At 45.2% G+C, this 17,208-nt stretch overlaps 1 protein-coding gene across 2 annotated transcripts; it reads right to left on the bottom strand.

Annotated features, from left to right (window-relative positions):
- Nucleotides 1-10,466: 10,466 nt before the first annotated feature.
- LSM1 (LSM1 homolog, mRNA degradation associated) lies at nucleotides 10,467-17,089 on the bottom strand. Of its 2 annotated transcripts, none has more exons than XM_069945618.1 (4): nucleotides 16,867-17,089; nucleotides 15,937-16,005; nucleotides 11,387-11,502; nucleotides 10,467-10,864 (listed from the first exon to the last, which is right to left on the bottom strand). In XM_069945618.1, exons 1-4 carry the CDS (start codon nucleotides 17,012-17,014, stop codon nucleotides 10,694-10,696), a joined length of 504 nt encoding a protein of 167 aa, XP_069801719.1. In that variant the 5' UTR covers nucleotides 17,015-17,089; the 3' UTR covers nucleotides 10,467-10,693. The 2 variants fall into 2 exon arrangements, with proteins under 2 accessions (XP_069801719.1, XP_069801710.1); XM_069945609.1 differs by lacking the exon at nucleotides 16,867-17,089 and adding an exon at nucleotides 16,107-16,550.
- Nucleotides 17,090-17,208: the final 119 nt, after the last annotated feature.

Here is a 17,208-nt window from a genome sequence, read left to right as displayed (position 1 = left end):
GTCTTACCGCTCGTACAGTAAAGAACCCGCGTCGATGCTGATGATGAAATCTTCTTTCCTCTAGACGTAGAGGATGCCCCCCTGTCATTGTTACAGACCTAGGAGTAAAAAGACCACTACAAAAATCTCTGTACTGTCCATTCATATATTTGTACGTTGTGATCAGATCGCCCCTAAGACGTCTTTTTTTTAGCGTAAATAACCCCAAGCTTGATAACCTGTCCTGGTACTGTAACCCACCCATTCCCTTAATGACCTTTGTCGCCCTCCTCTGCACCCGCTCCAGTTCACCTATGTCCTTCTTATATACCGGTGCCCAAAACTGTACACAGTATTCCATATGTGGTCTGACTAGTGATTTATAAAGAGGCAAAACTATATTCTCATCTTTAGCATCTACAGTGAGTCCAAGAAGTATTTGATCCCTTGCTGATTTTCTTTGTTTGCCCACTAATAAAGACACTATCCTTCAGCACTTTTAATGGTAGATATATTCTAACATGGAGAGACAGAATATCAAGAAAAAAATCCATGATATAATTTTAAAGAATATATTTTAATTAATTTGTATTTCAATGAGGAAAATAAGTATTTGATCCCTCTTGCCAAACACACTCAATACTTAGTGGCAAAGCCTTTGTTTGCAAGCACAGCGGTGAGACGTTTGTTGTAGTTAACCACAAGTTTAGCACACACACCAAGGGGAATTTTGGCCCACTCTTCTTTGCAGATTCTCTCTAAATCATGAAGGTTGGTGGGCTGTCGCTTGGCAACTCTGACCTTCAGCTCCCTCCATAGATTTTCGATCGGATTGAGGTCTGGCGACTGGCTGGGCCACTCCATGACCTTAATGTGATTTTTCTTGAGCCAATCCTTTGTTGCCTTTGCTGTATGTTTAGGGTCGTTATCATGTTGGAAGACCCAACCACGACCCATTTTCAGAACCCTGGCCATGTACCGCACAATTCCCTCAGGATTGTGCGGTACATGGCTCCATCCATCTTCCCAGTGATGCGGTGAAGTAGCCCTGTACCCTTGGCAGAGAAACACCCCCAAAACATTATGCTTCCACCTCCATGCTTGACGGTGGGCACAGTGTTCTTGGGGTCATAGGCAGCATGTTTCTTCCTACACACATGGCGGGTGGAGTTGAGGCCAAAAAGTTCAATTTTGGTCTCATCTGACCACAAATCCTTCTCCCAATAACTTGGTTCATCTTTCAAATGATCATTTGCATACTTGAGGCGCGCCTCCACATGTGCTCTCTTCAGCAGGGGTACCTTTCGGGCACTGCAGGATGTGAATCCATTGTTGCGCAAAGTGTTGCCAATTGTTTCCTTGCAAACTGTGGTCCCAGCTGCCTTCAGGTCATTTGCTAACTCCTGCCGAGTGGTTGCAGGACGATTTCTGACTGTTCTCAGCATCATTGCCACCCCACCAGGCGAAATCTTCTTTGGAGCACCGGGCCGAGGTCTGTTGATTGTCATGTTATACTCTTTAAACTTTCTGATAATTGCACCAATAGTTGTTACTTTCACATTCAACACCTTACTAATCTTTTTGTAGCCCATTCCAGCTTTGTGAAGGTCAACAATTCTGACTCTGAGGTCCTGTGACAGCTCTTTGGTTTTACCCATGTTGGAGACTTGAAATCTGTGTGATCTGTCTGATTCTGTGGACAGTTGTTTTTCACACAAGTGATTAGTGAGAACAGGTGGCTTCAGATCAGGTAACAAGTTGATTGGGAGTGTCTAACTGGTCTGTAAAAGCCAGAACTGCTAATGAATACTAAGGGATCAAATACTTATTTCACTCCATGAAATACAAATCAATTAATATATATTCCTTAGATTTATTTTCTGGATTTTCTTGTTAATATTCTGTCTCTCCATGTAAGAATACATCTACCATTAAAAGTATAGAATGATCATGTCTTTATTAGTGGGCAAACAAAGAAAATCAGCAAGGGATCAAATACTTCTTGGACTCACTGTATACCTCTTTTGATGCATCCAATTATTTTATTAGCCTTGGCAGCTGCTGCCTGGCACTAATCACTAAAGTTGAGTTTACTGTCCACCAATACCCCCAGGTCCTTTTCGGAAGTAGTTTTACCCAGTGTTTTATTATTTAGCACATAACTGTACTTATTATTTCTATGGCCCAAATGCATAACCTTACATTTATCCACATTAAACTTCATTTGCCATTTCTCCGCCCAAGCCTCTAGCTTCTCCAAATCCCTCTGTAATATGATATTATTCTCCTCTGTACTGATTACTTTACCCAGTTTAGTATCATCTGCAAAAATGGAGATTCTACTCTGTAGCCCCTCTACAAGATCATTAATAAAAATATTAAAAAGAAGTGGACCCAACACTGACCCCTGTGGTACCCCACTAGTAAGACCCAATCTGAATATTTTCCATCAATGACCACCCTCTGTTTTCTATCACACAACCAGTTACTTACCCATTTGCATACGTTTTCCCCAAGTCCCAGCATCCTCATTTTGTAGACCAACCTTTCATGCGGCACAGTATCAAATGCCTTTGAAAAGTCCAGATACACAACATCCACAGCCTCCCCCGGGTCCAGTCTATAACTTACCTCTTCATAGAAGGCGATCAGATTAGTCTGACAGGACCGATCCCTCATAAATCCATGCTGGTGCTGCGTCATAAGATCATTTTCATAAAGATACTCCAGTATAGCATCTCTTACAATCCCCTCAAATACTTTACCTACTATAGATGTTAGACTTACGGGCCTGTAGTTTCCAGGATCACTCCTTGACCCCTTCTTGAATATTGGTACCACATTAGCTATGCGCCAGTACTGTGGAACAATCCCTGTCGTAATAGAATCTTTAAATAATAGGAATAACGGTCTGTCCAACACAGTATTTAATTCTTGCAAAACTCTAGGATGGATACCTTCTGGGCCCGGTGACTTATGGATTTTAATGTTTTTAAGGCGTTTCCCCACTTCTTGTTGTGTTAGGCAGGTGAGATTTATGGGAGGATTTATATTATCCCTAGTCATGTCGTCTGTTATGGGATTCTCCTCTGTAAATACAGTAGAGAAGAATGTATTTAGTAGATTGGCCTTTTCCTCTTCCCCCTCCACCATTACACCCAGATTATTTTTGAGGGGACCAACATTTTCGGTTTTAAGTCTTTTGTTTTTTATATAGGTGAAGAACATTTTGGGATTTGTTTTACTTTCTGTGGCTATCCTTCTTTCTGTTGCTATTTTTGCTTTTTATTTGCGTTTTACACATTCTATTCTTCTGTCTATAGTTGCTCAATGCTTCCCCACTATCTTCTTGTTTTAGTTGTCTGAATGCTTGTTTCTTATCATTTATTGCACCCCTTACAGCTGACGTTAACCACATTGGATTTCTCTTATTTCTACTACGTTTATTCCCATATGGTATGTGTCGTTCACACGATTTACCCAGGATGCTCTTAAATATGTCCCATTTCTCTTGTGTACTTTTATTTCTGAAGGCATTGTCCCAGTCTATGTTCCCAAAGTCCTCTCTTAGTTTTTGGAAATTAGCCTTCCTGAAATTTAATGTTTTTGTAGCCCCTCTACTAATAATTTTATTGAAGGATAATTGAAAACTTACTATGTTATGGTCACTATTACCTAAGTGACCCCCCCACCTCTATTTTTGATATTCTGTCGGGCCTATTGGTTAAGATCAGGTCTAGGAGTGCCCCCCCTCTCGTTGGTTCCTGTACTAGTTGGGAAAGTTAATTATCTTTTACTATTTCCAAAAACACGCTTCCCTTCCTGGAGCTGCAGGTTTCTGCTTTCCAGTTGATATTTGGGTAGTTAAAGTCCCCCATAATAATGACTTCCCCCTGCTTCGCTGCCGCATCTATTTGTCTTATAAGAAGATTTTCTGACTCTTCCACTATACTTGGAGGTTTATAACTCACTCCTATAAGAATTTTATTATTCTTCGTCCCTCCCCTTATTTCTACCCAAAGAGACTCCACACTATCATCACATATATCCTCCCGCAGAATAGGCTTAAGGCATGATTTAACATATAGACAGACCCCTCCCCCTTTCTTATTTTTACGGTCATTTCTGAATAGACTATAACCCTGGATATTAACGGCCCAGTCATAGGTCTCGTCCAGCCATGTCTCGCTTATCCCCACTATATCATATTTCTCTTCAACCATTATGAGTTCTAATTCCTCAGCTTTATTAGTGAGGCTTCGAGCATTAGTATACATACATTTAATATATTTGTCCATATTCCCTTTCCTCTTGTCACTAGTGACTGTTCTAACCCCTCCCGCCGCTCCACCCCCAGTTCCATAATCTAGGCCCAGCTCTCCATCTACTCTGTCTTCACTTACTATATTGTAGTTGCCCTCCCCCCCGGTCCCTAGTTTAAACACTCCTCCAACCTCTTAGCCATCTTCTCCCCCAGCACGGCTGCACCCTTCCCATTGAGATGCAGCCCGTCCCTACCGTAGAGCCTGTAACCGACCGAGAAGTCGGCCCAGTTCTCCATGAACCCAAACCCCTCTATCCTACACCAGCTCTTGAGCCACTTATTTACCTCCCTAATCTCCCGCTGTCTCTCAGGTGTGGCTCGTGGTACAGGTAATATTTTGGAAAATATCACCTTGGAGGTCCTAGTTTTAAGCTTCCTGCCTAAGTCCCTGAAATCGTTTTTAAGGACCCGCCACCTACCTCTAACTTTATCATTGGTGCCAATGTGCACCATGAGTGCTGGGTCATCGCCAGCCCCTCCCAGTAATCTGTCAGCCCGATCCGCGATGTGACGAACTCGAGCGCCAGGAAGGCAACACACTGTTCGACGATCCCGGTCTTTGTGACAGATTGCCGTGTCTGTCCCCCTAATAATTGAGTCCCCCACTACCAGTACCTGCCTGGCCTGCCCTGAACTCCTGTTTCCCACCTTACTGGAGCAGACACCCCCCTGGCTTTCAGAGGCAGTGTCCTGCTGCAGCAATGCCACCCCTGAATCAACATCCCCCTCATTCGCCAATTTGGCAAACTTGTTGGGTGTGCCAGATCAGGACTGGCCTCCCTCACACTCTTCCCTCTACCCCTTTTTCTAACTGTGACCCAACTAGCTGCCTCTTCCTCCTGTACCTCCATGCTATCACTCTCTCCTCCATCTACCCCTTGGAGTGCTTGCTCAGTGAGCACCAGACCCCTTTCCAGTTTGCTAATGCATCTCAATCGTTGTAGCTGCTCATTTAGATCCAGGATCTGGGCTTCCAAACCAGCAACATGCACACATCTCCCACAATGGTATGCACCCTCGATCGGTTGATCAAGGATTGCATACATCGCAAGATGTACATTGGGCCGCATTGTCAAACATGGCGCTCATTTATATGGGGATATTATGTATAAAGAAAGAAAAAACAAACAAGCAACAAAAGCAAACAATGTGTTCAAAAGCAAATAAACAATTTGTTTTCCTCTAAAACTCCCCGAATGTAAAGTCCCAGAATATTAAAGTCCCACACTTGAGACAAAAACACACTTCAGATCAAAAACTCGCACGCTCCAAAACTCGCTCACAATACAATATAAAAGTACTTAGCTTGCAGAGTTTGTTGCTTCTGGCTCCTGTGTTGGAAGAGGCTTGTTTGTGCCAGTCACCTCCTCTTGGTGGTCTCTTATGATGGCATATGTACTGAAGGTGCCGACATCGCCCCTGTGTGTCTCAATAAAATGTCTGGCTGCTCCTGATACAGTCGCCATGCTTTGCCTTTTAATGCTAGTTAGATGTTCACTAATGCGCTGCCACCAGGTACATCCTCTTTAACCGGAACCCACGGATCGATCAGCGCCAGCACGGGAAAGCAGGTGCCGCGTTCCGTTTTTCGGACCGCCGCCTGGGTCCCATGCAGCGGTACCGGCCGGTGCTGAAGCACTGGAGGTCGTCCAGCTCGGCCCCAGTGGGAGGGAATTCACTCCCCTGTATGACGCGGCTCGCTTAGAGTGAATGGAGCCGCGTCATACAGGGGAGAGAATTCCCTCCCACTGGTGGTGGCCCGGGCGACCTCCAGTGCTTCATCACCGTCCGGTACCGCTGGATCGAACGACGCCGTGCACTGGAACCGAAGGCGGTCCGAAAAACTGACTGCGGCACCAGCTTCCCCGTGCCGGCGCCGATCAATCCGTGGGTTCAGGTTAAAGAGGATGTACCTGGTGGTACATCCTCTTTAAATTTTCTTAGTGCATCCCACATAAAACAAATTACAACCAGTGCACTCGATAATATAAATTACATGGTGGCTCTTGCAGTTAAGGAAGTCATTATCTCAGAGACTCTGTCCCTAGAGCTGTCACTAAAAGTTTTTCTGTTGTGGGTGACAAATCTTGCAGATTGGAATTTATCCATGTGTCGGCTGCATGGGTGAAAGTACCTATTTATGCAACACTTGTGCTGCTTAAAGGGGTTATCCAGCACTACAAAAACATGGCCACTTTCTTCCAGAGACAGCCCCACTCTTTTCTCCAGCTTGGGCAGAGTTTTGCTGCTCAGTTCCATTGAAGTGAATGGAGCTTAATTGCAAACAGCACCTGAGCTGGAGACAAGAGTGGTTCTGTCTCTGGAAGAAAGTGGTCATATTTTTGTAGCACTGGATAATCCCTTTAAGCACATGATCCATGATGTAGGGATCCTTCTATTGGTTGGTCACCTGTTTTTATTCGTTACAATGTTCATTTATCTCCAGACCATGATTAAGCGCAGTTGGGCGAAACGCGTAGGTCCCACTATGGCCCACCATTGAATTTTAAATGCACAAATAAAAGCTATATTTTAATTCACTACGTCCAGGAGTGCCGACTTCCACACCCTCTTCTTCCTGCTGAAGCTATAATACTATAGTAAGGCAGATGGATTACTCTCTATCACTCAGCTAATGTTCCATGGTCCCAGTTGGATTGTTGCTGTCCCCCCCTCTAGTTTTTACAGCCTCTGAAGTTAGATTCAGCCCTGGGGAGTCCTGGAGAAAACGGACGCGGCCCTGGGGAGTCCTGGAGAACACGGACGCGGCCCTGGGGGGTCCTGGAGAACACGGACGCGGCCCTGGGGGGTCCTGGAGAACACGGACGCGGCCCTGGGGGGTCCTGGAGAACACGGACGCGGCCCTGGGGGGTCCTGGGGAACCGGGACGCGGCCCTGGGGGGTCCTGGGGAACCGGGACGCGGCCCTAGGGAGTCCTGGAGAACACGGACGCGGCCTATGACCTGCTGTCGCTACAAACTACATCCTCCTCTCACAAGTGATTGAGAAAATTCTTGTTTTTTTTTTTTTTTTTTGTCAATGAAACCTTCCACATCCTCCCCAGATAGTCAGACCGGCTGTTCCTGTCTGCCATAACTGTATACAGCTCTTCCGCTAATCAATATTCTCCTAACTGAATTGTAGGGTATTTAGAAGACTTTGAACACTTGAGAGGAGTAAATAAGTCATATTTCATTACCTTATGTTGCAATATAACTTAAAGCAACTCTGTACCCACAATCCGCTCCCCCCCCCCCCCCCCCAAAACCGCTTGTACCATCGGATAGCTGCTTTTAATTCAATATGTGTCCTGGAATCCGTTTAGCAGGTGATGCAGTTATTGTCCTAAAAAACAACTTTTAAACTTGCAGCCCCGTGCCCAACGGCAGATTGTCTCCTTTTCCTCACCTGTGTCAGCCCAGCACATGGGCTGAATCGTTAGGGTACCAGTGCTGAACATAATGATGAAGAGGGTGGGGAGGAGGGATGGAGGGGTGGTGCAAAGTTAGGGCACAGATAGTCTAAGCCCCATCCGTTTGGCACAGGGGTGCAAGTTTTAAAAGTTGTTTTTTAGGAAAATAACTGCATCACCTGCCGAATGGATCCCAGGACAGATCTTGGATTAAAAGCAGCTGACGGTAAAAGTGGTTTGGAAAGGTCATATTGTGGGTACAGAGTCACTTTAACTAATGTCAGAAAGTTATATAGATTTGAAAATTACTTCTATTTAAAAATCTCTTGTCTTCTAGTACTTATCAGCTGCTGTATGTCCTGCAGGAAGTGGTATATTCTCTCCAGTCTGACCCAGTACTCTCTACTGCCATCTCTGTCCATGTCAGGAACTGCCCAGAGCAAGAATAAATCCCCACAGAAAACCTCTCCTGCTCTCCAGACTCCAAATACACCACTTCCTTCCTGCAGGACATACACCAGCTGATAAGTACTAAAAGATTCTGACACCAATTGATTTGAAGGGAAAAAATTGGGGGGTAATCTTCCCCTTAACTGATAAACTAAAAACCTTTTTATCTTTTTTTGTTGTTTTTTTAGAAGACGATTAATCTAACCTGCTTATGTGTCCTTATTGCATATGTGGTAGAGAAAATGAAGGCAACTTTCTTACCTTCATCATTGGCACGGTTTCAGTACAGCTTGTAGGCTAGTAAGGTGAGTGGGGCTACCTCCCCAGTGCACCATCTGCCCCCAGCCTGCCCACCCTTTTTAATATCAGCAGAGAAGGCTAATTCGGTGCAATAGGGGAAGAAGCCCTGCCCTCAGTGCACAAATCACCTTACAAACCTACGTATTTAAAGGGACTATCCAGAAAATTATTTTTTTTTAATTAAGTGGTTTCACAAAGTTATATAGATTTGTAATTTGCTTTTATTTAAAAATTTCAAGTCTTCCCATACTTATCAGCTGCTATATGCCCTGCAGGAAATGTTTTGCTACCACCTCTGTCCATGTCAGGAACTGTCCAGAGCAGCAGCAAATCCTCATAAAAAACCTCTCCTGCTCTGGACAGTTCCTGACATGGACAGAGGAGGCAGCAGAGAGCACTGTGTCAGACTTGAAAGAGAACATTTCCTGCAGGACATACAGCAGCTGATAAGTATAAAAAGACCTGAGATTTTTAAAGGGATTATCCAGTGGTACAAAAACATGGCCAGTTTCTTTCAAAGACAACACAACTCTTGTCTCCAGTTCAGTTGCGGTTTGCAATTAAGCTCCATTCACTTCAATGGAATTGAGCAGCAAAACCCCGCCCAAGCTGGAAACAAGAGTGGGGCTGTCTCTGGAAGAAAGTGGCCATGTTTTTGTAGCGCTGGATAACCCCTTTAAATAGAAGTTAGTTACAAATCTATATATCTTTCTGATACCAGTTGATTTGAAAGAAAGATTTTTGCTGGACAACCCCTTTAACTACAAACCGCACAGAGGATGAAGGTAAGAGACATACCTTCCTCCTCAGCATCCCGTGCACAATAGAGGGCTTTAGATGAATCTAACTGCTGACAGTTTCCCTTTAAGTGACAGTAACGCTTTGAAGTGCTGGAGAACTTCTTTACCACTATATTCACACATGGCAGACTGGAAGAAAGTTCTGCAATTGAAAACTGGTTTCATTCAGCTGAATGAGTTTCTACCAACCCCATACTGGTGACTGTAATATACCCCCAGGGCTGGTTTCACACATTTGTGCATATCTGCCCCCATATCCATCCCTACAGCAGCTAACAGCATTATACATCCCCCTCTCTTTCCATCCCTTGCAGATCATGTGACCGCAGTATATGTGCAGAAGCGTATAACGCTCGTGCGACACTAGCCTAACACTGACAGGTCTCTTACCTGTGGGACTAGTAAGACAGAGGAACAGAAACTCGCTTAAATAAACTGCTTTTGTAAAACCCATAAACCACCAACCATGCAAATTGACATAATAGGACAAGCCAAGTCCCCGCTGAACCAGCCGAGCCAGTCCTTACTATAGCTCAGCATTCCTGCCGCAAATCAGATGCCAGCTACACACAACAAACCTTCCGGCACTGCTATATATAGCATCAGGAATGGTCAAACTGGTCCTACCAACAGCGGCTATTCGATAGCAGGAAAGATACAACACTCAACACATACTGCACTAAACGGAGCCCCAAGGCCCGAGATGCTCACAAAGATCTTCATGTCCAAGGCAGATGCTATAATCCTCGCCCTGTGGGCAGGAGCTTCTCCATGTCTATCCTCTAATACAGGGGTAGGGAGCCTTGGCTCTCCAGCTGTTGCAAAACTACAACTCCCATCATGCCTGGACAGCCAAAGCTTTAGCTGTCCAGCCATGATGGGAGTTGTAGTTTTGCAACAGCTGGAGAGCCAAGGTTCCCCATCCCTGCTCTAATAACAGGCTGTATTATGACGCATCAGGAGGTAATGGATTATTCTGGACAGTAAAAAGTCGTAATAGGGGATGGATGGATCTACACACGGGACCTGGACGGTCAAAGCTGTAGCTAGGGCCTTCCTCGTATTCTATGTCATTTAAGGCCCATTGACAAGGACAAACCAGTCGTGTATGTAAACCCAATATTTGCCTCCCATTTCATAGCATAGTCACATGATCCTTGTAATGAAGAGAAACAGCACAAGGATTAAAAAAATAAACCGGTCATAAATGAAATCTTTAATGGGGATCCTCCCCTCTGTCATAGAACGTAAGTGCTCCCATCTTGGCTTCATCACCGTTACACGCAGCCGAAATCATTTCATCAGTGTAACCCATAACTAATACAGTGCGGCTGCAGCAGATCAGTCCGAACAGAAAAAATAAAAGGCAAAACGCAAAGTAATCCCCCCTGGGATCTCTACGGCAAGAGTCATGGTCCTGTCAGGAGCTCAGTACTCATCCAGGGTGTCCGCTCTGGGTATAGACAGGCCGCGCTCCTTCAGGGCCTGCACCTTCACCCTCTCTGCCTCCTGTTTGTTCTGCTGTTCCACCCGCTGTTCCTCTAAGATTTCCTCAATGGAGACTTGCAGTAATTGTGTGTCGCTCTCCTTCTCCAGGTCCTGTAGGGACACAAGAGGCACAGCCATCTAGACGTCGTCGTTCTTTGTCTTACTTTTCATAGGTCCAAATAATACTTAAACACATGACAGTAAAATCTAGACCACCACATAGGATCCATAAATTAGTACAGTCACAGGTTGTAGAGACACATAGTTCTGATTGGTGAGTGTTCAGATCCAGCTCGTTCTGTGCAACTGTAGCAGACTAAAGAAAGTATAATATGGGACAGTCTCCTGTCCTGTCGGGGTGCAGCACTGGGGTCTGAGCACCCAGATCCCCACCAATCAAAACTTGACTTGATTAAAGGGGTTATCCAGGCTTAGAAAATCCATGGCCACTGTCTTTCAGAGACAGCACAACCCCTGGGTGAGATTTTGCAGATTAGTTCCATTGAAGTGAATAGAGCTGAACTGTAATAAGGACAGGGGTGACTTTTTAAAACACAGTTATTTAATTTTCTTAAAATCCTGGATAACCCCTTTAATGTTATATGACACACAGATTTTCACCACTTTACTTACTATTTCTCCAAGGAGGACCACGTTCTCTCCTCGCACAACAAATATTCCCCTGGGAATATCCCCATATTTCTTCCCAACGTGTATCCTCTCTACAGTCTGGTGCAGAACGAGATTGGCTGAAAAGAGAAGAATGGATGACATGTCTTATCTCTCCTCAGACCCCACACACAGCATGTCTTGCAATACCAACCCTACCTCTAAACTGGGACAAGACTTTTTTGGGGATGTCCAAAAACTTTGCAATTTTTCACAGTACACCTACCAGTCGTGACCTTCTCCCTTTAAGGGGAGGAGACTGTCAGCAGGTTAGACAAGTCAAGTGCATGGGGTGCTGAGGATGAAGGCAAGTTTGTAACTTTCATTCTCAGCACCAGTGCAGTTTGTAGTTTAATCCAGCATCTAGTAAGGCCGTATGGAGCACTGGGGACAGGGCTACCACCCCCAGAGCACTGATCCAGCCCACCCACTCCATTTATTATTAACATAAGGGGTGGGTGGAAATTGGTAATTTGGGGGAAGTAGCCCCCCAAATAAACTACAAACTGCATGTGAACAGTGCAGAGGGTGACAGTAAGGAAAACCACCTCCACACATGATTATTGGGATATAGCTATATATACGCCCCCCTCATGCCTCAGAAGAAGGGAAGTGAGCAGAAGGTATTAGCCATATTATGCTCCCTGGACAACCCCTTTAACACAGCCTTAGAGGTGTCCTTGGGCATGGATATTATCTCTGATCTGTAGGAAGTAATAGTGCAGGTCTCTCCCCTGCCTAGGTGGCTTTTACTATACATCGACCACCGAGATGGAAAAGGCTCAAGAAATATAAAGATATTGCAGTATATTATGTGTGTCCATCTTAGAGGTATGTGACCAAGTAAGACCTCCAAACCCCCCAGATAGCCCACCCATTCCTATGCAGAGTGCCATTTGCTTGTATAAATGGAGAGCGGCCGTTTGCATAACAAATGTTTACGTTTCAGCAAGGACAGCGATTTTCCTACAGACATTTGAATAACTATTCAGATCATAGAGCGGCTTCCATGTAAAGTCCGGCTACTGCTGTTATATGGGTGGGTGAGCAGGAGATGTACAGCGCGGTGGTGTAAAGGTTATGGACACCTTTCTATGGTAAAAAAAATATATACAGTTGTACCTCGGTTCTCGAACTTAATTTGTTCCGGAAGGCAGTTTGAGAACTGAGCAGTGTCTTCCCATAGGAAATAATGTAAATGTGTTTAATTGGTTCCAGCAGCCACCAATAATTACCTACAGTACCCATATATTACATTGAAAAGTGTCCAGTTTATTCTCCACAGTACATTACAGAGCAGAATTATACTGTACAGGACATTATACACAACATTCAACAAAACCATCAATTATAATACAGTAGTCACTAACTCCTCACTCATTCTTTACTGTAGAGAGTCCCCACCACCACCACAGCACTGTAACAGATGGGAGATGGTGGTGCACTGACTGTACTACTACTGTACTGTATATGCTCTCCAGCAGTCTTATACTGTACAGGATGGGAGATGGCGGTGCACTGCCTGTACTACTACTGTACTGTATATGCACTCCAGCAGTCTTATACTGTACAGGATGGGAGATGGCGGTGCACTGCCTGTACTACTACTGTACTGTATATGCACTCCAGCAGTCTTATACAGTATAGGATGGGAGATGGTGGTGCACTGCCTGTACTACTACTGTACTGTATATGCACTCCAGCAGTCTTATACAGTACAGGATGGGAGATGGTGGTGCACTGACTGTACTACTACTGTACTGTATAGGCACTCCAGCAATTTTATACAGTACAGGATGGGAGATGGTGGTGCACTGCCTGTACTACTACTGTACTGTATATGCCTCCAGCAATCTTATACAGTACAGGATGGGAGATGGTGGTGCACTGACTGTACTACTACTGTACTGTATATGCACTCCAGCAGTCTTATACAGTACAGGATGGGAGATGGCGGTGCACTGACTGTACTACTCCTGTACTGTATATGCACTCCAGCAGTCTTATACAGTACTGTACTGTATGAGAAACCTCTCCAGTGCTAAACTCACCAGGTACAACCCACCATCCACGCTTGCAAAAACGTTCAGATACCAAGTACTTCAAGACTGGGGGCCCGAAAAGTGTTTGAGAACCGAGCAGAGTTTGAGAACCAAAACAAACTTATCTTGAAAATACAGTTCGAGTTCCAAGCAGTTTAAGAACCGAGCAGATCAAGAACTGAGGTACCAGTTGCGTAGTTTTGTGTATAATATATATATATATATATATATTATATACATAAATACATATATAAACCCCCCCCCCCCCATGTTAGTGATTACTAATTTTCAGACTATGGCCTTCATTCTCTCCTTCATTATTTCATTATCAGACACTGGAGATAGTTTGCACCTGGCTCCTGACTTCACATACAGGTGTCTCCCTGGATGTGCTACCCTAAGACCGCATCCAACTTCTTCAGTCCCTGGGAATCAAACTCTGAACTCGAATATTTTGACAGGTTCACTCAACACTAGTGATCAGGCTTGGCCTCTGCTTAGGGAATCTTCTCCTCATAGGTACAAATTTATAAAGATGAAGATGCTTTTAACCACTACCCTGGGCTGTGATTAAATTTACTATACCTAAAATGATTCCCTTTAAAAGGGGATTTCAGGCCAAAATGTATTGAGGGCCTATCCTTAGGCAATATAATCAATATCAGATGGGTGGAGTGCTGGCATCTGCAACCTACACTAATCAACCATTTGCCAGACAGCTCTGTACATTCAATAGCAGCAGGACTGCATTAACACAGCACAGCCACTACTCAGTATAGGACACTGTCTGCTTCTGGCTCTGTACTCTGTATATGCAGGTGCCATGGCTCCTGCTGACATAGGGAACACCCCACTGATCCGATATTGATAGCATATCCTCAGGATAAGTAATCAGAATGGTTGGACTAAAAAATTCCTTTAATGAAGACTGTTTGGAAAGTTGCTAAATTTTCTATTCAGGAAGCAAGTGACCTCTTATTTACAAGCACAGGCTGCCAACCTATCCACCCCTAGTATTGCTCTCAGCTGAGAAAATTAATTATCGAATATCTGCAGATGTGTATATAAATAATAATGGTCTTATTCACTGACCACAAACATCTAGAACATGGAAAATTAAATATATTGGAACTTTTACATGTTTTAGCAGAATGAGAAGAGCGTGAACCTCCAGCAATAAAGGCCGAAAACCACAGACAGGGGACAGGGTTACCTCAGATAAAGTGCAGCGACAGCCGACCACCACAGGCCCTGGAGTGGCTCTCTCCACGCTGATTGATAAGCCACCAAATTATGTAACAGCCCTGCACTTCATTGCTAGTAATGATCAAGTCACTAGACGGACAGAAATCCTTATCAGCTACTCTGCTGCCACCTGGCTGAAGAGTAAGGTATGGCAGGACAATATAGCTGTAACTAGAATGTTGAAGGGATTATCCAGGTAACAAAAACAATATTCCCAATACCACCCTATGTCTAATATACATGTATTCCCTATCTCCCACCCTTTCCCTTTTTCTCATTCTTATCTGCTCCAGACATGTAAAATACTTTACTCTGGGTCCACTCTGCCCACGCTCAGCTCCCTCCCCCCCTTCCCTCTTCTTTTGTAGTCACAGGACATGTGGTCTCCTCTGTGAGGGCCAGGTTAGCTGTCTATTGACTTGTACCCAAGCCCCAGAAGACATCATCTGCATAATCTCCATGCACCTGTGCTGCTTCCATAGACTTACACGTGTGTCTGAGCCTAGTAATATGAAAAGTTATAGTTCTGCTTGCTGACTGTGAATGCAGAGATATGTACCCGTCTGTGTCACAGCTCTGCATATTGTGTTATAGATGTTCTTAGTGTCTGGATGGAACTACACTACACTCCGCCCCCCGGTCTTATGCCTGTTATGCAGCACACGGCTACACCATGCGCAGGTCAGCTCTGCTACATCATCAGCTAGTATGGAATACCTACTGGGGTGATGTGATGCTACATCGGGGGGGGGGGGGGGGGGAGAGAAAGAAAAACAGTACTGTGTTCACTGTGCAATAGTAATGCGAGCAGTGGGCAGGAAAGAAAGCTATGGGGGCGTGTAGCAAACAGACCAATCAGGGTAATGCATGATGGGAAATGTAGTTTCCCATCTTGGCTATAGAGAGTCTTTTAGAAAGACTCGGGAATGAAGCAGCTAGAAAGACAGGAGACGGCTCAGAATACTCAGGGGGACTTGGTGAGTAAGAGCAGCTAGCATTAGATTTTTTTGGCCCTTAGGTGGATTAACCCTTTAACAGGCAGAAAATAACACCAAGGACTTGCAGCTTACTATTCAAAGATAAGGGCTGACCAGCCTGTGCTTTCATGCGTTGCTTCCATAAACGTTAAGGATTTCCCATGAACCTCTGCCACTTTGGGCTGGAGGGCGGCAGGTTCCCCATCCCCGCTCTAATGTAAACAAAACTCTACCAGACACGATAACTCACCAAACTGGTCAATGCTTCTCAAGTATCCAATAAGAGTTCTCCCATCTCTGAGCAGGACCAAGTGCTTCTCTAAAGACAAAAACAAACTTATTGTCAGCATCATTTTTGCTTATTAGAGGGAAACTATCAGGTCAGTGCAATAGGGCAGGGGATAGGGAGGCCGACACTACCCTTATGCCCGTGCACGGCAGCGTTATGGGGTCCGACGACTCTTGCAGAATGCAGACTAACATTCATCCAACCCTCTACAGTAGATGACAGTGAGGTCACTGCACAGGGTGGATGAATATTCCTTGGCAGGTGTTCTGCAGAGGCTGGACTGGTGCCCTGAGGGGCCTGCTTCTCCAGAGTGTAATCAATCAGCCGGGACAGGCATTTCCTCACGCCTCTAAGTCGTGACATCATCACAACTCGGGGGGATGGCCACGGGGAGAGGTAAGTACGTACTGGTTATCAAGCTCGACCCTGCCGCATTAATGGAGAGGTCCAGACTAAACAAACATGGCTGTTTGCCTCCAGGAACAGCGCCACACCTGTCCTCAGTTTGGGTTTGCAGCTGTATTCTATTGCGGCGAGGAGCCGAGCTGTCACACAACCTGAGCACAGGGGTGCTGCTGATTTTAGGGAGGAAGTAGCCATGTTCTAGCCATTGTATATGTAGTCCCTCCCCACAGCCAGCCATCCAGACAAACAAAAACTCATGCAAAATTACAGCCACCAGGTGGCGCCAGTGAGCACAGCACTGGAGTCTACACAGCGAGCAGTTGCTCATAGCAACCAAGCCGGAAGTCAGCGTCTGCCTCACATAAAAACACGGAGGACGTTGCTATGGCAACTTCTCCACCTGCTGGTAACACTAGTTACGCCGCATGAGGCCCACGCCACCGCGCACACTACACGTTACAGACAACACACACGCTCTATACTGACTGTCTATATCCTCTATGAGGCTGGCGGTCCCCGGCATGTAATTCATTCTCTCTTCCGCCCCCTGCTCGGGGCAAAGCCTCACACCGGACACCGCGTAAACCAGCCAACCGGAACCTTCGCCATATTTGTGAAAAATTACTTCCGGCATACAGGTCACGAAATATAAACGTCAACATGACGTCATACGCCGGCAACCCGCTGAGTGGGCGTGGCTACACAGCTGTCCCCCGAGAGTTAGCGCTACTACAAGGGGCGTAGTTAGAATATGAATCATGATTGGCTTAAATATCTTCAATAGGCGGGGTTAGGACAGTATTTGTGGAAAGCGCGCATGCGCGGGTT

This window comes from Dendropsophus ebraccatus, chromosome 1 (assembly GCF_027789765.1).
Source record: "Dendropsophus ebraccatus isolate aDenEbr1 chromosome 1, aDenEbr1.pat, whole genome shotgun sequence".
Taxonomy (NCBI): Eukaryota; Metazoa; Chordata; class Amphibia; order Anura; family Hylidae; genus Dendropsophus; species Dendropsophus ebraccatus.
This window is presented reverse-complemented; position numbering and strand designations above follow the sequence as displayed.

What these genes read in the sequence shown, in the direction of transcription:
- LSM1 (XM_069945609.1), bottom strand. Translation starts at nt 16,341, where the DNA reads ATGATGTCACGACTTAGAGGCGTGAGGAAATGCCTGTCCCGGCTGATT. An exon ending in TGCCGTGCACGGGCATAAGG is followed by an intron (nt 16,006 to 16,106) that starts GTAGTGTCGGCC and finishes TTTTGTCTTTAG; the next exon opens with AGAAGCACTTGGTCCTGCTC. An exon ending in GAGAAGCATTGACCAGTTTG is followed by an intron (nt 11,503 to 15,936) that starts GTGAGTTATCGT and finishes TTCTCTTTTCAG; the next exon opens with CCAATCTCGTTCTGCACCAG.